We start from the raw sequence: 21,560 nt of genomic DNA on the forward strand, positions 1-21,560 counted from the left end.
ATCCCATATGCAGCCCCCACCTCCTTCACTTAATCACTTAATAAGGTTACAATTCCAAACATGACCCACTTTAATTACTTCAGTCTATATTAGTAGCTTCAAGACTAGTATTAAAATTGTATAGTCTTTTTTATGACCAATATATTTGTATTTAAGTTAAAAAAGTTACTAAAAGTACAAAATTAAATGCATTTGATATTAAAAAATTACTTTTCAGGATTCCAATTCAAATATAGCAAAAACATTATTCAGGATTACAATTAAAGATAGCAAAAAATAGCCGATCTACAATTTCAAAAAAGTGTCGCATTTTGAGCATCTAGAAGTTCATCTATTTTTGCTATTTTTGTGTGACATAGAATGACAAAGTAGGACATTCATTACATAAATTGTTTTAGAATATGGAGATAAGAGGTTTCTGCCCGACAGTACATGAAATGTGGCCCGCTCTAGAGTGAGTGTGGAAATAAATTGGATCAGGAAAAATCTGTATCAGCAAATCAAATGATCGGAATCGGATCGGGGGCAAAAAAAACGTGATTGGGACATCCCTAGACTTCATGTAGGAACAAAACCTAATAGCAACCTCAGTGTGTTGTGTTCTGACTGGAGGCTGGTGAGCTCAGCACTCAGCCTATCAGCCTGCTGTTGGAGATGCTCCACCCGCAGCCTGCTCTCCTGTAGGTCCTCGTGTGCCCGGCCACTGTCCTTCTGACACTCTAATTCGCCCTGCAGTCGGCCCTGGGCGCGCTCCAACTGGGCCACCTGAAAAACAGAGAGAGATGGAGAGAAAGACAGAGAGAATGAACGGTAGAGTGACATATATACAGTATAGGGGAGAATGAGGTCATGTTGGGTGGTCCTCTCCTAAATCAGGGGCAACTGACAAAGAAATACCCCACATTGAGGAATTAACTAATTATTACAGTAGGGTGCTTTACGCTGGAAATCACTGCCCTCGTCAGAGCCTTATTCAAAGAAAACCTTTCTGTGTGGAGTTTGCATGGCCACACAGAAAGGTTGGACACGACCTACCCTAGGCCTACCCCGGCCTAGGGTAGGTACCCTCACAAAAACATGCAGTAATCCTGGTCTCTAAACTGCCTCCCCCTGGCCAGCCGGGGCGCCTGATGGGAAAGGAACTGGTTGGAATAACATTTTCCTTCCGCGCGCTACGTCCAACCAGGGAAACTCCCTCCTGTCAGGTGTAAAGGAGCGACTTGGACACTCATGCATGAAGGAAGCATGAGTTCAAGTCCGTTGCTCTCCCCAGGTTGGTGGAGGGTGTGTAGAGCCCACGATCACATTAGATAATTGATACAGGGGGTGAAAAATGGGTTACAAAATCGTGGGATAAAAATGTTAGTTTAAAAAAAGAAAACCAAACCACTATATTAAGGTTGGACCACCTTATGGCCCAGCGTCATATCGGCCATCTTATATCCACATCGAAGTATAAATGTGTCTAATCTGTTTGCTGTATGCATCTCGGGGCATTTACTGTGCTGCAGTCAAGACAGCCATCTACAAGCCGATCCACGCCGACAATGGTTACAATGAACGAGGCGGGTAATCTACCCCGACAGCGTGTCGTGGGTTCCAGTCCTGATCCCAACGACCTTTGCTGCCTTCTCACCCCCCCCATCTCTCTCCCCGTTTTCTGTCAACCTACTGTATATCTATCAATAAAGGCAAAAATATCCCCACCCCAAAAAAAGCAGTTAGGACTCTTTATGGCTAGTCCTATTATGATGATAATCAATGCAAGACCGTATACACAGAGTACATGTAAAAAATAAGGTACAGCCATTGTTTGTGTTAACAGAAAACTAATATCTAACTAAAATCATGGGGAATCAATCACCATCTGCTGGGTGATGTACACAAAAATAGCATATTATCTGCATCAGATGCTTTTGGAGAACTGGCCACTAATGTTGTTCCCAATTTCCAAGGTCCAAGGTTGTGCATTAATGACGTTAAACCACCCCTTCTCGTGTAATATTGCTTAATTGATGTTTACTAGTATCCAAAATAGGCAAAAATAGCACCTTTACAAAAAAGCAGCTTAAGAAAAGCTAATTTAACCAACCTTTTCCTCAAGAATTGCCTTTTCTCCCTTAACTTGTGTGAGACTTTTGATGAGGGTTTTCCCTTGTTGACATGAAGTCGTAAGGCCGTTGACCTCAATCCTCAGCTTCTTCAGCTCTCTCTCACCGATCTGCAAGGCCTGAGGTAAGTAGGAGAATAAGGAAATGTGTGAATTATAACCAAACAGCAAATCTGTGTTCTTCAGAGCCTAGTAGGTATACACACCTTGACGCATATCATGCCATCATGGAAAGTAGACAAGTCCAGCAGTGATTTATCTGTAATTTTATGTTGTTGGGTAGCAATTCTATTTTCAGTGTTGAAAACTACACACAGCTGAAGTTCGCTCCAGGGATCAATGAAGTTCTATTTTATTGGTCCATCTTACTTAATAATGACCTGGAAAACCATCCCGGTCATGTGAATTCACATTATCTGGTGGTGTCTACTCTTCTGCAGACCGGGCGTTTTGCAGAAACCAACTTGAGGCCTGCATGTTTTGGTGTAAACACTGAAATTAGTTATTTTTTACTTTCATAGACATTCTGTTCAAGAAGCAGTGTTTTCGCTTTGGTGGCACAGAAACAAAGACGTGGAAAACTAGACCAAAATGGTGTCACCTCTTTGTCCTTTTTGAGGGCGGCCTGGGCAGCACTGAGGTCCACCTCCAGCTGTTTCCTCCAGTCTTTCTCCTCAGTGAGGCGAGCCTCTAGCAGAGCCACTCTCTCCTGGTTACCGCCTCTCAGCTGCTGCCCACAAAATGTCACAAAACACAGTCAGAGGTCAAAAAGTGGATCATATAACATAAATAACCATTTCATAACGTAGTGAAATGAGATTTCACAAGCGAGTCAGTTTCAAGAATTCTATTTGTGCATAGTGCATACTGTACATAACTTCTTGTGGCTGAGGAGTGTTTTCTCTGAAATGTTATGCAGGCAGCAATAGCAGTTCAGGGAAGATTTGAGTCGTTTTGCTCTACATTCAGCCATATTTTGGTCTTGGTTATAATGCCAGTATAACTACCAGTATAGTGCAGTTTACAATGCTGCAAAAAAAAATTGTCACGGTTTGCTGTTTTATTTATCATAATAATCATATTAATTCTAACTGATGTAGAACCTTTTTGAGATAGTGACAATACAATCACCTAAGGAATTACATTCCTTTTTTACATTCTTCCCTTTACGTGGAGAGTCAGGAAGCTGAGGGCAGACAGGGAAAGACATGGCAGCTGGATTGTGATGAGCGTTTTATTGTTTTATTTCGTTTTGGGTCCACATCCATTCCCGTTTAAGTGCAGTTTGTGGTAGTTTCCCTGTGTTGGTTTGCCAGCACATTTACCACTTTAACCCTGGTGTGTCTGTTCTGGGCGTCACAATAGGCAAAGATATTTGGTGTAGAGGGGAAAAAGGAGGGTACCAAGTATAGACCTTGGAGCCCGGGTCAACAAGTTTATATGGGTTAAGTGGTTAATTATAAAACAGCAGGACACTACAATTCCATATATTTTACAAAGAAATATGGTCAGGTTCTGTTACTTGGAATTATAGAGTTCCACTGCACTGAGGCCGATACTACAAATGTCTTTTGAAACAGTTTTCTGAAAAACCTGTTTCTATATCAATGGTATTTGGCCACCGGACCGCCATCTGAAAATATGTTGTTTCAGGGACCCCTCCAGAAGCAAAGACTTGAGTTAAAACGTTTGCTGTGAAAGATATATTCAAAGATTTGCACCACATTTTCATGATTTTTAAAAAAATTGCAAAAGTTTAAAATAATGGTTAAAGTGGATAAAAGAAAGACATTGACCTGTTGTAATAACGACTCAGTCTCTTTGCCTCCATCTCCATCCTTCAGCATCTTGTCCTGGACACCGTACTTCTTCAGTTCTACCTCCAGACTTTTGATCTGTAGGAACAGCACGTAATAATTAGTCAAGTCAACAGAGAGCCAACATTCCCAGACATCCTTTAAAGCCTGGTTTCAGACTGTATTATCATTAGAGTGGTATTCTAGTCGAGGACTAGAAGCTTATTAGCTTCTCAGAAACCAACGCCTTTGTTGTTCTTTTCTCCACAAGCATTAAGAGCATTAGAGCGGCCGGACGGGAACTGTCGGGTTCCCAGTTCGACCCCAGTCTCCCCCAGAGTTAGTGTCAAAGTGACCTTGAGCAAGACGCTGAACCCCCAATGGCTCCCGATGTGCAGGTTGATGCCTTGGCTGGCTTGCATGGTTTCCTCCACCATGGGTGTATGAATGTGTGTATGCTACATAAATGCAACATTTACCTTTACTGGGATTTGAAAGAGAGTTATTTTACTCACTTTCTTAAAAGCTCCATTTCTGATTAATTTAATCCGAGATAGTCCTGTAATTTGAATTATTGCCTAATACTAATTTTAATGTAATCTGAATCTGCCATGTTGGACATTTTCTGGACTGAAGGTTTTCTGGTAATACTAGTCCTGTATAAATAAACAAAAAAAGTGTGCTCGTCGGAGCTGGCATTCAGGATGCACTCAACAATACTAAATCAAACCGCTTTGATACGGTTGTGCCGTTTGTGAAACAAGCTTGTAAATATCTGGAAACCCCTTACTTGTATTGTAAATAAGATAAGAGAGACCCTATGGCTGTGCCGTTTGTAAATGAGCTAAGAGAGACCCTACAAGTGTGCCGTTTGTGTGTGGAATGCCCCCCCCCCCTTCTTCTTCCCTTTCTTTGTTTTCTTAGAAAAATAACACTATGCACAAAAACGAACTTTCACCCACTTTTTTTACTTGTTAAAACTATGATGTGATAATAATACATTCTGATTATTTTATTCACATGTCTCACACAGTGACCTTCAGTGATGTTATGTTAGCAGTGCTCCACTCCTCACCCTCCTGTGCAGTCCCTCCACCTCATTCTCCTCACCCTCCTGTGCAGTCCCTCCACCTCATTCTCCTCACCCTCCTGTGCAGTCCCTCCACCTCATTCTCCTCACCCTCCTGTGCAGTCCCTCCACCTCATTCTCCTCACCCTCCTGTGCAGTCCCTCCACCTCATTCTCCTCACCCTCCTGTGCAGTCCCTCCACCTCCCCCTCACCCTCCTGTGCAGTCCCTCCACCTCATTCTCCTCACCCTCCTGTGCAGTCCCTCCACCTCCCCCTCACCCTCCTGTGCAGTCCCTCCACATCCCCCTCATTCTCCTCACCCTCCTGTGCAGTCCCTCCACCTCCCCCTAACCCTCCTGTGCAGTCCCTCCACATCCCCCTCACCCTCCTGTGCAGTCCCTCCACCTCCCCCTAACCCTCCTGTGCAGTCCCTCCACATCCCCCTCATTCTCCTCACCCTCCTGTGCAGTCCCTCCACCTCCCCCTCGTGGCGCTGCCTGTCCTCCTTGCTGGCGTTCTGGGCCTCGCCCAGCAGGGACTCCAGCTCCTCGTTCCTCTCCACCAGCTCCTCCTGCTCCATGCGCTGCCTCTGGAGCCGCCGCTGCAGCTCTCGCAGCTGCACCAAGCCGTCCTCCCTCGCCTCGCGGCACCTGGCCCCACAAACGGTAGGGCAGAGAGGCCAAGGAGGACAGAGGTATGTATGGAGATATAGAGGTCAGAACGGACAGGTGACTAGGAACTCAACTGAATGAGATTGCATTCGATCAAGGAGGTTGTTTCAGTGTCTAATATTCAATATGAATCCCTTAGGATATTAAACACATTGGCTGCCGGGCAGATGCACAGTCTAAGTGTTCAAAATAGACATTTTTCAGGCAGAAAAATAAGTAATCAGAGGCACAGCATCAGCTTTTCCATAAATCGGAGATCGGCTATGGTCTCACTACTAATAAATCAATGTATTTGTATTGGTACCGTTTATGGATGTCATCCTTGTCTTCAGCTGAGGAGGCAGTCAGGTCGCTGTGAGCCTCATCACCACTAGTCTTGTCCTTTTTAACCGTGTCTTTGACTGCGTGGTCTTGGTCTAGACCATTCTTTGCCATCTGGAGGCATTGGGGGAGGAAAAAGTCCAAAGTGCATTTGCTGAAATAATACTATCATAAATAATGTTAACTTTATAGGTTTGGATTGATTTAGGAATAAGTGATGCATTAACTGCTAACCGTCTCTTGGAGATGTCTTTTTTCAGAGTCCAAGGTCCGTACCCTCTCTCTCAGAGCTCTGATCTCAGCGTCCAGCCTCTCGTTACGTTCTCTGGCTTTCTGTAGCTCCACCATATCTGGGACAAGACAGAACAAACATACATGACAAGTTTGACAACATTCCATGTCCTTTCTGGTTGGGACGGCATCCATTTGAATTGATGGGATAAAAAACCTTAAAACGTGAATAACTCTTAATCTAAATCAATGATTGATTGTGTTTTTGACAGCCCATCGCGGTTCTGTCACTATCATCTTTTGACTGGAGGATGATGTTAATTCCCTACCCTCAGGTTGTAAGTTGAATCCCATAGTCTCTCTCACCACAGTGCTTCAGTTTGTCCACTTCTTTCCTCAGGTTTTCAACCTCTTGGCCCGTTCTCTCCAGGTCAGCTCCTTAAGATTAGCAATCAAAATGATTTATTAAGAATGAGATTATGAGAACTAAAAGCTTTCAGATGAATTCCATTTTATGTCTTTATAGGCTAATATACCTGTACACATTATAGTGGTCTGCTATCGCTACACATCTCCTAGCTCAAAACGTGTCGCAGTACACCGCGTTTTCAGCTTTGGAATCCTACAGTGGATTATTTTCGGAATGCATTTATTTCAAATGCATTTATACTAATGTTAACTTTATGAACTGAATAATACATCAGTATTCGGATATTAACCTGTGGGCCGCATTAAGTGAAGGTAGGGGCCGCAAGAGGCCCCCGGGACAGCATACAGTTGCCCATGCTTTGTTTAGACGATCAATAAAATAAGTGACAAATGTGAATGCGCCGACTGGTTTGGAAACGTACCACTGAGTATCACAGCATTGTTGTTCCTGGCCGTGTCCAGCTCATTGTTCAACCTGCGGATGTCCTGGTGGGCCATGGCCAGCCTCCGAGAGGCCTCCTCCAGGTCACGCTCCAGCCTCTGGCGCTCCCCTCGCTCCTCGTTGTGGACCTGACGGAGAATAGGAGAGGTTGGGTACGTTACGTATGGCAGGAGAAGGAGGCACGGTGCTTTAACCACTTAGGCCACATTTACACGATAACGGTCTCCAGAGAAAACTCGAAAAGTCCCGTTGTGTTCTCACTTTTCATTCAGCCTTTAAACGGAGACGCAACAGTGATTGAAAACGCTGTAGTGTGCATGCCGGGTGGCTAGGTGGCTGTGGCACACTGACAGGTGGCTGTGGCACACTGCCAGGTGGCTAGGTGGCTGTGGCACACTGACAGGTGGCTAGGTGACTGTGGCACACTGACAGGTGGCTAGGTGGCAGTGGCACACTGCCAGGTGGCTAGGTGGCTGTGGCACACTGACAGGTGGCTAGGTGGCTGTGGCACACTGACAGGTGGCTGTGGCACACTGACAGGTGGCTAGGTGGCTGTGGCACACTGACAGGTGGCTAGGTGGCAGTGGCACACTGACAGGTGGCTAGGTGGCTGTGGCACACTGACAGGTGGCTAGGTGGCAGTGGCACACTGACAGATGGCAGTGGCACACTGACAGGTGGCTAGGTGGCTGTGGCACACTGACAGGTGGCTAGGTGGCTGTGGCACACTGACAGGTGGCAGTGGCACACTGACAGGTGGCTAGGTGGCTGTGGCACACTGACAGGTGGCTAGGTGGCTGTGGCACACTGACAGGTGGCTGTGGCACACTGACAGGTGGCTGTGGCACACTGACAGGTGGCTGTGGCACACTGCCAGGTGGCTAGGTGGCTGTGGCACACTGACAGGTGGCTAGGTGGCTGTGGCACACTGACAGGTGGCAGTGGCACACTGACAGGTGGCTGTGGCACACTGACAGGTGGCTGTGGCACACTGACAGGTGGCTAGGTGGCTGTGGCACACTGCCAGGTGGCTAGGTGGCTGTGGCACACTGACAGGTGGCTAGGTGGCTGTGGCACACTGACAGGTGGCTAAGTGGCAGTGGCACACTGACAGGTGGCAGTGGCACACTGACAGGTGGCTAGGTGGCTGTGGCACACTGCCAGGTGGCTAGGTGGCTGTGGCACACTGACAGGTGGCTGTGGCACACTGACAGGTGGCTAGGTGGCTGTGGCACACTGACAGGTGGCTAGGTGGCAGTGGCACACTGACAGGTGGCTAGGTGGCAGTGGCACACTGACAGGTGGCTGTGGCACACTGACAGGTGGCTAGGTGGCAGTGGCACGCTGACAGGTGGCTAGGTGGCTGTGGCACTCTGCCAGGTGGCTGTGGCACACTGCCAGGTGGCTGTGGCACACTGACAGGTGGCTAGGTGGCTGTGGCACACTGACAGGTGGCACACTGCCAGGTGGCTAGGTGGCACACTGCCAGGTGGCTAGGTGGCAGTGGCACACTGCCAGGTGGCTAGGTGGCTGTGGCACACTGACAGGTGGCTAGGTGGCTGTGGCACACTGCCAGGTGGCTAGGGCACACTGCCAGGTGGCTAGGTGGCTGTGGCACACTGACAGGTGGCTAGGTGGCTGTGGCACACTGACAGGTGGCTGTGGCACACTGCCAGGTGGCTGTGGCACACTGCCAGGTGGCTAGGGCACACTGCCAGGTGGCTAGGTGGCTGTGGCACACTGACAGGTGGCTAGGTGGCAGTGGCACACTGACAGGTGGCTAGGTGGCTAGGGCACACTGCCAGGTGGCTAGGTGGCTGTGGCACACTGACAGGTGGCTAGGTGGCTGTGGCACACTGACAGGTGGCTGTGGCACACTGACAGGTGGCTGTGGCACACTGCCAGGTGGCTAGGGCACACTGCCAGGTGGCTAGGTGGCTGTGGCACACTGACAGGTGGCTAGGTGGCAGTGGCACACTGACAGGTGGCTAGGTGGCTGTGGCACACTGCCAGGTGGCTAGGGCACACTGCCAGGTGGCTGTGGCACACTGACAGGTGGCTAGGTGGCTGTGGCACACTGACAGGTGGCTGTGGCACACTGACAGGTGGCTGTGGCACACTGCCAGGTGGCTAGGGCACACTGCCAGGTGGCTAGGTGGCTGTGGCACACTGACAGGTGGCTAGGTGGCTGTGGCACACTGACAGGTGGCTAGGTGGCAGTGGCACACTGACAGGTGGCAGTGGCACACTGACAGGTGGCTAGGTGGCTGTGGCACACTGACAGGTGGCTAGGTGGCTGTGGCACACTGACAGGTGGCAGTGGCACACTGACAGGTGGCTAGGTGGCTGTGGCACACTGACAGGTGGCTAGGTGGCTGTGGCACACTGCCAGGTGGCTAGGTGGCTGTGGCACACTGCCAGGTGGCTAGGTGGCTGTGGCACACTGACAGGTGGCTAGGTGGCTGTGGCACACTGACAGGTGGCTAGGTGGCTGTGGCACACTGACAGGTGGCTGTGGCACACTGACAGGTGGCTGTGGCACACTGACAGGTGGCTGTGGCACACTGCCAGGTGGCTAGGTGGCTGTGGCACACTGACAGGTGGCTAGGTGGCTGTGGCACACTGACAGGTGGCAGTGGCACACTGACAGGTGGCTGTGGCACACTGACAGGTGGCTAGGTGGCTGTGGCACACTGACAGGTGGCTAGGTGGCTGTGGCACACTGACAGGTGGCTAGGTGGCTGTGGCACACTGACAGGTGGCTAAGTGGCAGTGGCACACTGACAGGTGGCAGTGGCACACTGACAGGTGGCTAGGTGGCTGTGGCACACTGCCAGATGGCTAGGCGGCTGTTGCACACTGACAGGTGGCTGTGGCACACTGACAGGTGGCTAGGTGGCTGTGGCACACTGACAGGTGGCTAGGTGGCAGTGGCACACTGACAGGTGGCTAGGTGGCAGTGGCACACTGACAGGTGGCTGTGGCACACTGACAGGTGGCTAGGTGGCTGTGGCACACTGACAGGTGGCTAGGTGGCAGTGGCACACTGACAGGTGGCTAGGTGGCTGTGGCACACTGACAGGTGGCTAGGTGGCTGTGGCACACTGCCAGGTGGCACACTGCCAGGTGGCTGTGGCACACTGACAGGTGGCTGTGGCACACTGACAGGTGGCTAGGTGGCTGTGGCACACTGACAGGTGGCACACTGCCAGGTGGCTAGGTGGCACACTGCCAGGTGGCTAGGTGGCAGTGGCACACTGACAGGTGGCTAGGTGGCTGTGGCACACTGCCAGGTGGCTAGGGCACACTGCCAGGTGGCTAGGTGGCTGTGGCACACTGCCAGGTGGCTAAGTGGCAGTGGCACACTGACAGGTGGCAGTGGCACACTGACAGGTGGCTAGGTGGCTGTGGCACACTGCCAGGTGGCACACTGCCAGGTGGCTAGGTGGCTGTGGCACACTGACAGGTGGCTGTGGCACACTGACAGGTGGCTAGGTGGCTGTGGCACACTGACAGGTGGCACACTGCCAGGTGGCTAGGTGGCACACTGCCAGGTGGCTAGGTGGCAGTGGCACACTGCCAGGTGGCTAGGTGGCTGTGGCACACTGACAGGTGGCTAGGTGGCTGTGGCACACTGCCAGGTGGCTAGGGCACACTGCCAGGTGGCTAGGTGGCTGTGGCACACTGCCAGGTGGCTAAGTGGCAGTGGCACACTGACAGGTGGCAGTGGCACACTGACAGGTGGCTAGGTGGCTGTGGCACACTGCCAGGTGGCACACTGCCAGGTGGCTAGGTGGCTGTGGCACACTGACAGGTGGCTGTGGCACACTGACAGGTGGCTGTGGCACACTGACAGGTGGCTAGGTGGCTGTGGCACACTGACAGGTGGCTAGGTGGCTGTGGCACACTGACAGGTGGCTAGGTGGCAGTGGCACACTGACAGGTGGCTGTGGCACACTGACAGGTGGCTAGGTGGCTGTGGCACACTGACAGGTGGCTAGGTGGCAGTGGCACACTGACAGGTGGCTAGGTGGCTGTGGCACACTGACAGGTGGCTAGGTGGCTGTGGCACACTGCCAGGTGGCACACTGCCAGGTGGCTGTGGCACACTGACAGGTGGCTGTGGCACACTGACAGGTGGCTAGGTGGCTGTGGCACACTGACAGGTGGCACACTGCCAGGTGGCTAGGTGGCACACTGCCAGGTGGCTAGGTGGCAGTGGCACACTGCCAGGTGGCTAGGTGGCTGTGGCACACTGACAGGTGGCTAGGTGGCTGTGGCACACTGCCAGGTGGCTAGGGCACACTGCCAGGTGGCTAGGTGGCTGTGGCACACTGCCAGGTGGCTAAGTGGCAGTGGCACACTGACAGGTGGCAGTGGCACACTGACAGGTGGCTAGGTGGCTGTGGCACACTGCCAGGTGGCACACTGCCAGGTGGCTAGGTGGCTGTGGCACACTGACAGGTGGCTGTGGCACACTGACAGGTGGCTGTGGCACACTGACAGGTGGCTGTGGCACACTGACAGGTGGCTGTGGCACACTGACAGGTGGCTAGGTGGCTGTGGCACACTGACAGGTGGCTAGGTGGCTGTGGCACACTGACAGGTGGCTAGGTGGCTGTGGCACACTGACAGGTGGCTAGGTGGCTGTGGCACACTGCCAGGTGGCTAGGTGGCAGTGGCACACTGACAGATAGACCACTAGACCAGGCACGCATGTACTAGAACCACCGTTGCGTTCTACTTCCTGTCACATGGCTGTTTGTTTATATCATGGTTTACATTCACCATCGCTAGTATGTATTCGTAGGATTAGCGGGGCAAGTGAGTGCTTGCTCCTTCTAGGAACTCCAAATGTGGCCTACGGCTCTGTACCAATTTAATAACAATTAAGCGTTGTGAGCCCACGTGAGCCATGATGTCGCAAGTTTTGCGGATTCACCGTTTTGCACGTTTACATGGAGACGGGAAGAGACAGCGTTTTCAAAGATTTCCACTCTGGAAGGAGTTTTCACTGCGTTTTCAACCCCCGAAAACGCCATTGTCATCTAAACAGACGATTTTATTTTGTCGTTTTCTATGGAAACCGCTCTCATGTAAAGGGGGCTTTAATCCTATATACTTGGCTGACTGGAGTCACCCAGGGTCTTTACTAGGCCCTGTCCTCCCAAATATCTTTGCCGAAAATAGCCGATCTACAAGCTCACAAAACGTTGCGTCACTTTTTCTATGGCAATAATGTACGTACAGTATACTGCACTTTACTGTACATAATGTAGTCCAGATGTGGAGTTAGCATTATGTTTGTTCTGTGGCACTACTTTCCAAGTATCAGTATGCTCCTGCTACCTACCCCTTTCTGTAATTATTGTATCTTTTGTATATTTATGACTGCTATTAGCATCCAGAATCTATTGATTGCTACCATAGAGTTATAAACTAGAGAGCGGACAGCCCCACCCCCCACTATTCATTTCAACAGAAGTTTCTCACTGGCGTTTGAAGCACCCGAAGAACACTCTACTTCCGCATTCTCTCGATTTGGTTTTAGTTGCTATATGAGACACAGAGGTGTATATGAGACACGGTGGCTCCCAGCATGAAAGGTATAACATACAGGTTACACCAGGTCCAAATGGGTTAAACCCCAGCTGCTCTTTTGCACGTGTTACATGCTACAACCACCCGCAGTTCCAGCTTTGGCCAGTAGGGTTGGGACGTTTCCCAGCCGCTCTGGGGGCTTGGTTTGCCCCGTTTTTTTTGTTTTCTTCTGTACTGCATTTGGCAGCTGAATTTCCTCACCAGGATCAATAAAGGTCTGTTTATATGCCCATCTTAGATCATTGTAAACTTGTAGATCTGCCATTTTCTCCCCTGAATAGGGATTCTAGGGGTTCAAGTGGTTAGTCTTGTACGTGCGTGGTTGGCATATCTGGTTAAATGTGTTGATTTAAGAGACATGCGTTACCGGGGCTGGGAGCCGTCATCACTGAGGGCCTGGAGAAGGAGATTTAGGAAAATGAGAGGGAGAAGAAACCACATTCCCATTGCCCAGCATTTGGTATACACCTGAGAGAAGGATTACATTCAGCCAACGATGGACATGCTCTTGCCAATTAACATGCTGACGATTTCCATTCCTCACATTTCACCCTTGTCATGCATTGATTAAATTTACTGTGTCCCAATTTAACAAATCTGTTAGTGAAACAGGTGCTGTGGTTCAGTAGCGGTACAGACATCACAGTGGCGCATACCGGGATCAATAAGACCGTCTCAGTTTGAGTATGTAAAGACTGGTAGTAGTAAATGCATCAAAACAAGCCACACAGACGGGTGGCATCAGTGTTAGTGGTTTGGATATAGCTGTATGGTGGAGGACATACGGGGGCACCACTGTGTTTGTTCTGAGCAGACCTGCGTGGACCAAACAGCTTCTTCCATGGACTCTGACACGAAGACTGCTGAGGAGAGAGATAGGCTGCTGTACAACATGACACAATTTGGTTGATTAACAACTTTACACCATTATACCACACACATGCACACACACACGCACCATTTTTGCTGTTGTTGCTGCTATCAAACCTGTAACGTTAGGGTTACTGGACAGTCAAATAACTGTTGACATTATGATATTGTTGATATTATGAGTTGACAGTGAAACGGCCCCAGGTCTGCATCCAAACCAAAGAGAAACACTCCTGTCCTGATTTAATTTGGCATAGCCTGACTAATATCACTGCCCAGGGCATTCTTTTTGTAATTCCTGTGGCAGATTCATCTGGTTTCCAAGCTAGTCCTGAGCCTCATCTAAACCACCAGGGTTCAAATGGAGTCTCCTCACCTTAGTCATGCTATCTTTGGTCTGCAGCATGTCCTCTCTCTGCTGCCGTAGCTCGTCTCCCAGTGTGTGATGGACATGCTCCAGCTCCGCCTGTCAAGATGGTATGGTAGAATAACAAAAGAAGACAAATTCATCTCTGACTTTATAGCATCACTTTTTACTCAAATCTGCACTTGGATCAGTCTATTTCAGGTTTTCAAATCAAATGTGTTGTGTATATTGTACGTATTAGTAATCAACCATTGAGTAAAAGTACAAAAGTATTGATATCAAAATGTACTTAAAGTACCGAAAGTAAAATGTACTCATTGTGCAGAATGTCTCATTTCAAGTTTTCAAATGTATAGTAATCTTTTGAAAATAGCCGATCTACAAGCTCACAATGTGTCGCATAGCGACGAATTGTGTGCTTGTAGATCGGCTATTTTCAAATGGGCGACATGTATATAGGGCTGAAGTGTTTAAAGGGGAATACCACTCATTTTCAACATTTTACTAGGAAACACAGAATGGGGGGACTTTTATATTATTTAACAGCTTAATGACATAGTAAAATGTTGAAAATGAGTGGTATTTAATGTATGTGTTGTAATAATCCAAGTAACTAAAGTTTTCAAATAAATAAATAAAAGTACAATATTTGCCCCCGAGTGGTGTAAAAGTAAAAGTATTGGAAAATGGAAATACAAATACCTAAAACATTGTACTTAAGTAAATGTACTTAGTTACTTCACACCACTGAATGGGTGTGGTACCTACCTGCAGATGAACCTCCCTCAGGTTGCCTGTGAGGCTCTGGCTGTCCAGCCTCCTCTCAGCAGCCTCCAGCCTCTCCAGGAGCGTAGCCCTCTCCACCAGCAGGTATGCCACCTGCTCACTGGGCCCACTCAGGCCCATCTCTCCCAGACCCTCCTGGGCCAACAGCTCAACCAGCTCCTTGCCCTGGCCCTCTGCAAGAAGATGAGTGGCATGGATTGCAAGATGATGAGAGTGTCATGGATTGCAATAAGATGAGTGTCATGGATTAGGCTCCACAACATGTACCTTAGAATTCTCAACGGTCCTGAAAATTAAGGCCCGGCTTAACTGAGCCCTAAGTGGTCCGGCCCGAGGCCCGGCCCGAATAATTAGCATATAATTTTTTGCCCAACCTGGCGCTTAAACGTTGGGTCATGTCGGGTTAGGTAGGGTCAGGTTTGGGCAGAATTTATGAGAACTCTATCGCAGAGTAAAAGTGAAACGCTAGTCAGCACTATCTTCATAATAAATAAATACACAAATAGACAGAACAGAATTGTTTTATTATTAATAAGAGAATTCATTATTAATAATTAGAACTCTAATGTTCCTTCTTGGATCTGGATCAAGGTCCAGATAATAATAATACATATTATTTGTTATTCAAATTGAAGCATATTCTACACCGTGTACATGTACACTCAGGGCATAGTCTCTCGAGACAAACTGTCAAATTCAAGGAAAAGAGGGCGTTGTTTTTCCTAGATTTTTTCAGACTTTGCACAATTCCAGAATCTTTGGTGACTGAAATTTCTGTGTCCAAAATAATACTTTCAACACAAAGTAGTGTAGTAGTATAGTTAATCAGTGCTTCACTGTCATAGACTGAATTAAAGAACAATTTACAGAGTGAATATCATTAAAAAGCCAATACTTATTGTAGTCTTCAGTACCTATTCTGCTCAACCATACCGGTATTAGGGCTGTCGATTCTCTCATAAAATCTTATGACCTGTGGCTGAGGGAACAAAGCCACGGCGCATTCATTTAATTATACATTTCCCCATATCAAATATTTATTGGCAGTTTGTATGAACAAAAGACGTCAGTATCTGATTCTGCATTTGTCATGAATAAAAAATAACATGATCAAAACAATGTCCTCCTGACACATGCCATCTATGTGCTCTGCAGTGTAACACTAAAGCAATCCGTTTGGAAAGAAATGTTAATACAGTCATAAATGAACCAGTTCTATGTTGTAAAGTTGGTTCTACTGAAAACAAACAGTTCTACTGGAGGCAACAGTGTTGAGAATTCATTGATGATTGATTGATTGATTGATTGATTGAAAAAAGAAATTCACAGTATGCAGAAGAATGAAATGAAAGCACAAGTCAATACGATCCATGATTAAGCATTACACTCATTTACAACAGGGTCCACCATTTTCAATTCATCAGAGAACATGTGCCAGTCGAGCCATGTCATCTCTCTTTTCCTCTCGCTAAACAAGTGCTGTTAATAAACAACAGCAGCATCCAAAGCTACAGTCTGTTCCAGCCACCGTTGGATCAATCATAACAGCAGCAGTGGCATCAACAGCCACCATGAGTCATGACCGGCACACGCTGACTGCATTCCTAATGGAACTCCCTGAGTCACCCACTGGTATCGGCTAGTAGTGCAAGCTACATTATTATAATTATTATAATTGTATTGTTCATCACAGACATGGTAGCTACTAGCTTTGCATCGGCCAAATCACATAAAATTTACAATTATTTGTCATTTCAAATTATGACTATTATTATCAAGATTATTCAAAGATTTACATGATTTAGGATTTAAATACTTAATTTTATTTGTATCTTCAGATCTTATCTAAGAGCACTAGTACTGTAGGTTGGGCAAGAAGGGATGATCACAATGCTTGCTGGGCTCAGTTTTATTTAATCTGTTCTGCATGTCTTTATCCCTGTGGTTGTGCTTTACATGAATATCGCTGCAGAACCTGGAGGATGACTGAAACCTAGTGGCTGACGGAACTTCATTTGCACGAAACACGTAATTGGACAAAGCACTGACACCATTGCGCCAAGTAATTTACATGAAAGGACGTGGTTGGAAGAGCACCAACCATAATTTGCATGCAAGCATGTCATTGGACAAGTAACTAAGTAAGTCTACATCTAGTGTCCCATGAGTGAGTGAATTAGTGAATGAATGAATAAATAAATGAGTGACACTAATTTACAACAGTATGCAGGGCCATGGGGGGAAAAAACCCATTTAACTTCAATTGTAAAACTAACAAACATTTGTCACGTGGTGGTTTCCATGGGGTAGGGATTAGCATGATGTAGTAAGTACTGTATGTGGAGTAATGAGTTTTGCGTCTCAAAATACTCCCTTAATGTCAATGAAGTCCACGATCACAACACCAGACGGAGTTCCACAAACCACATTCAACCTAGATTTGTCTCAAACAAGGGGTTAAATAAATTTAGCTCCTATGCCACAAAAATGTGGAATGCCCTACCAACAGCCGTTGGTAGGGCAATGTGAATCCCTATCCTCCTTCAAAACCACTCTCAAAGAACACTTACGGGCGGTCGCAATTCAATACTGGTCCCTTTAAAAAAGTTAAAGTCTGTATTTGATGATTTTTATTTTTATTTTGCATAGATAGTGTATATTTGTATGTCTTTAAATGTCTTGTTGAATTGAAGCTCACAACGTGGCGCAAAGAAGCTCATTCTTAAATATTTGTTCTAATTTATGGAATTTACTGAAATAAAATCATTGGATTTTGTTATTCATTCATGAAAAGTTTAGCTTTTTCGGGAATGTATTTTGAAAATGTTTTGAAATAAGAATAATTAAAAACCATTTAAAATGCAGGAAACAAAAAAATAAATGGACCCATAAAAATGTGTAGGCGACCCACAAATGGGTCCAGACAGCAGTGAGTTGGAGGATAAAAGTAGTGTTTTCTGTGGAGTACACACTCACCTTGCTGCAGTTTGATCTGTTGGAGCTCAAGGCGCAGCTGCTCGTTGTCTCTCTCATATTCAGCGGTCAGCGCCTCGCGCTGCTCCAGCAGCCCGCGGATATGCTCTACGTAGCTCTCCACCTGAGAAACATGCAACAGGCGCATACAAAGTTATGCATCGATTTTGCACCATAGTGTCTTTGAGTATTATGAAAAGCACTATACAAATACAATGCATAAGTAATACATGTATAGCAAAAGAAATAAAGACTTAACTGCCTAAATTAACATCAACTAGAAAGTTTGCACTTATGTAGTACAGGTCAAGCAGTACCTCTGGCGACACAATTTAAAATGTCCCCTGGATTGTATCATTGACCTGGCTTCAATAATTTCAACCAAAAAGTAAATCAACTAATGAAAGACTGCCAAATCCATTATTGTGATCTTGTTCTTGATTTTGACAATGAACATTCACCCTTTTGACCCAGAGGTTAAGCAGAATGTCTTCGGGGAAACATACTGGTCGTCCCCCCAAGTTTAATGAAAATGCACATTCATTAAATCTATTTTGCAACAGCACCTGACCTTTGAAATCCAAAGTTCCTTCCCCTGTGGTACTGGGCTGACAATCTAATCATCCACGTGGAAAAGGGATGAACTCAAAGAAAATCCAAAGCACTCAGTGCTTCAGTACTTCATCAGGGTCCATTGGTCCTTTTTTTGCCTAGCTGAGCCATGAAAATAGGCTTTTTAAAAATTGTACTGAACAGGAAGCATTGTATTTTCTTTGAGTTCACCCCTTTTTTGCACTTGGATGATTGTTGGCCCACTACCACAGAGGAAGGAACTTGCCTATTATCGAACCCTCTCCAACGAGCACCCGTTTGCAGTTACTGATAACCATACGGACCACGCAGCGCTTCTTCTTCTCTTTATTCAATGTGGTGGGCAAGTACTTCGCCTCTGCATCACTCATCAGTAGACTGAAGTGCTCAAAGCGATAAATATGGCCCTTTCTCGTCATCTCACCTCCTTCATCTCACGGGCCTGTTGGGTGCGTAGCGTCTGCAGCTCCTGGTTGGCTGCGTTGCGCTCTTTCTCAGTGCCAAGCAGCTGATGCCACAGGTGGCGCTGTCGCTCCTCAACACTGACCCCTGGAGGCAGGCCATCCTCCTGCAGACGCACCGCGATCTGTTCCTGCTCCGTCCGCACCTTGGGGACAAATAATTGGTGCTAACACTCAATGTGTTGCATAAGGCCTATTCATACTCCGGTTTTAGGTGATAAGGTGACCACCGAAACGGTTGTTAGTAAAAAACAGAGATGTGTTTGGGACGGGTTAATTGTTGTACGAATCGATTGATTTAATTCAGTTTTTTGACATTGAACATTGGAACATGTGGTATAAATTAAAACTAATTGCACAGGGCACGGGCACGGGCAGTTATGACAGAATGATAACTTGAATGTACAAAGCAATGACAGGCAATGACTGGTACGGCAGTAACGGCAATAATAAATCAAAATGAATAATGTACGGGGCGTCCGGTGGCTGTGCGGTCCGGGCGCATGCCACATATAGGCCCTTTTTTAAACTAGCTCCTGGCCACTCGCCCTACACACTTCCACTCGGTTTGAGCATAGATATATAAATAATAGAGACGGCACCAGGATTCCCCTCCCATCCAGTGCCGTCTCTATTATTTATATATCTATGATCAAACCAAGTGGAAGTTTGTAGGCAGGGCGAGTGGCAAGGGGCTAGTTTCAAAAAGGGGGATAGGCTCTGGCCTGCCAGCACATTGAGTGTTCCGAGTCCCGAAAAATGTGAATAATGTACTATGGCAAAATAGGCCACATTAATAATTTTATACTTTCAAAATGCGACAGGCCTACATACATCATTGTGTGTGTGTGTGTGTGTGTGTGTGTGTGTGTGTGTGTGTGTGTGTGTGTGTGTGTGTGTGTGTGTGTGTGTGTGTGTGTGTGTGTGTGTGTGTGTGTGTGTGTGTGTGTGTGTGTGTGTGTGTGTTGATGTGTCCAACTGTGAAAGAGAAACAGGCCACAGAGTTAAACTCTCTCTTCTTTCATCTAGCAGTGAGTTTTTAGAGTATCCATTCCAAGCTGCCATTTTCAGTGTGATGAAAACATGTGATGTTAAATTTGAGTTAGCGGCAAAATGATCTATTGCACGACACATGGCAATGGCAGGAGCAGGAGGACACAATGCATGGGCCCTGCTTACACTAAACACCTGTCATTGAATTCAATAGTGTAATTTGCAGGTCCTGTAACTCGAGAGGGCCCGCCATTCAATGGAGGTAGACAGACACCATCCCAGCATGCTGTGCATTGTCTCCACATGCTAGGTTGGAGCATCAGGTCTCACATGCCTGGTGTACTTAAAGGACAACTTTAGTTTTTTTCAACCAAGGTTCATGTTTTAGGTTGTTATTAGAGAAACTAAAAGGTGAGTGTAAATGTTCTTTCATTTGCTGCTTTCTTTCGTTTTGGGGATTTTAGCAGTTTTTGACAGGGGGGCGGGGGCATTCGAGCATGGGGCTTCACCATCAAATTTGGTAAAAAAATACATATTTAGCCCCATGCTCGAATGCCCCCACCCCCTGTCAAAAAGAGCTAAAATCCCTAAAACGAAAGAAAGCAGCAAATGAAAGAAAATTAACACTCACCTTTTAGTTTCTCTAATAACAACCTAAAACATGAACCTTGGTTGAAAAAAACTAAAGTTGTCCTTTAAACATCAGACCAAAAGTGCCAACAGTGGGATTACTTGGAAGCATTTGTATAATTCTAACATCCACTCCAGCAAGTAACCAATCATTTTTATATGTTTGGCAGCCAGGTGAAATAGTGACACTGCTCAAATTGGTTTAAACATTTCTGAATCCAACAGCTGCTGTAGTCGACCCATGCAATCCCGGCCGCCAGACCCCCGCCAAACTCCAAACTATAACATTTACAGTATGTACATTTTACAAACTAGGACAAAGCTGTGTACATGTACATGTTAAACCATGATAAACAAATCAATGAATGAATATGGGCATTACCTCTTCATTATCCATGGCCATGCATCAGGAAGTTGCATCGGTAAAGTGATGAACTTTTCAGCCAGGACAATAATGTTAAGCAGCAATCCAGCCTACATTTTGTCCAGATAACATATTAAAAGGTTCTCAAATTTTGTCCAATACGTAGATCGTCAAAACGCAGACTGCTGCTCGGTCTGGCTGTTGTGTGCCATTGTCTTCTTCTCTTGCTTTCCCTGTAAAAGATAAGAGACCCTAAGTTAGAGCAATGATGATGTCTGTTAGCCTGGGTTCCAGCCTGATTCACTGCGTTCCACGGATCTGAAAATGTCACTGACAATTCATAATCACGGAAGGCAGCAATTCAGGCTGGAACCCAGGCTAGTTAGGAGTAGGATTGTACGGTAGTTGCATTTTGACTTTCTAAGATTGAAGATCAGGGTTATAGTTACTACCTCGGCTTGGGTAGGAAGTGTCACATGCCATAACCTCAGGTGTACGAGTCACATTACATCACCCTAGGCTATGCAAAGCTTCAAGCTGATTAGCTATGTTTTATCTGCTGTATATTATTATCATGACTTGTTTAAGCAAGGCAGGGGACAAGGCTGCAGTATGCACATACACCAGGGTCCATAGCAGTTAATAACATTGTTTGACTCAGTGATTTACATATAGACACCATCTCTCTTACTATAGGTACAGTAACGGTAACAAGAAGACTCGCCCCGTTTCTGTTTTCCTCCCAGAAATTTCCCCAATGTGAGGGGTGGGAGAGGCTGGACAGCAGACGGCTGGACTTGAATTTCTCTAACTATAAACTTTCATGACAGCAGACAGCCTAAGTACAAATATAA

General features: G+C 46.8%; 1 protein-coding gene across 6 annotated transcripts in view; it reads right to left on the reverse strand.

Moving 5' to 3' along the window:
* ccdc30 (coiled-coil domain containing 30) overlaps positions 1-21,560 on the reverse strand; it is a 42,198-nt gene that overhangs the window by 20,046 nt on the left and 592 nt on the right. For 3 of the 6 annotated variants that reach the window (XM_083768435.1, XM_083768436.1, XM_083768433.1), the window contains exons 2-16: positions 20,725-20,939; positions 18,683-18,886; positions 17,671-17,791; positions 14,677-14,867; positions 13,918-14,007; positions 13,457-13,534; positions 7,051-7,198; positions 6,566-6,637; positions 6,203-6,318; positions 5,952-6,082; positions 5,434-5,626; positions 3,907-4,005; positions 2,712-2,837; positions 2,093-2,230; positions 587-765 (exon numbers count right to left, since the gene is read on the reverse strand). In XM_083768435.1, the coding sequence (XP_083624561.1) occupies positions 587-765; positions 2,093-2,230; positions 2,712-2,837; positions 3,907-4,005; positions 5,434-5,626; positions 5,952-6,082; positions 6,203-6,318; positions 6,566-6,637; positions 7,051-7,198; positions 13,457-13,534; positions 13,918-14,007; positions 14,677-14,867; positions 17,671-17,791; positions 18,683-18,886; positions 20,725-20,745 (1,907 nt within the window). In that variant the 5' untranslated portion in view covers positions 20,746-20,939. The remainder of the gene's footprint in view (positions 1-586; positions 766-2,092; positions 2,231-2,711; positions 2,838-3,906; positions 4,006-5,433; positions 5,627-5,951; positions 6,083-6,202; positions 6,319-6,565; positions 6,638-7,050; positions 7,199-13,456; positions 13,535-13,917; positions 14,008-14,676; positions 14,868-17,670; positions 17,792-18,682; positions 18,887-20,724; positions 20,940-21,560) is intronic. The other 3 variants (XM_083768437.1, XM_083768434.1, XM_083768438.1) reach the window with 3 other exon arrangements.

The sequence above is a fragment of the Protomyctophum parallelum genome (assembly GCF_964188405.1).
Source record: "Protomyctophum parallelum genome assembly, chromosome: 7".
Classification (NCBI taxonomy): domain Eukaryota; kingdom Metazoa; phylum Chordata; class Actinopteri; order Myctophiformes; family Myctophidae; genus Protomyctophum; species Protomyctophum parallelum.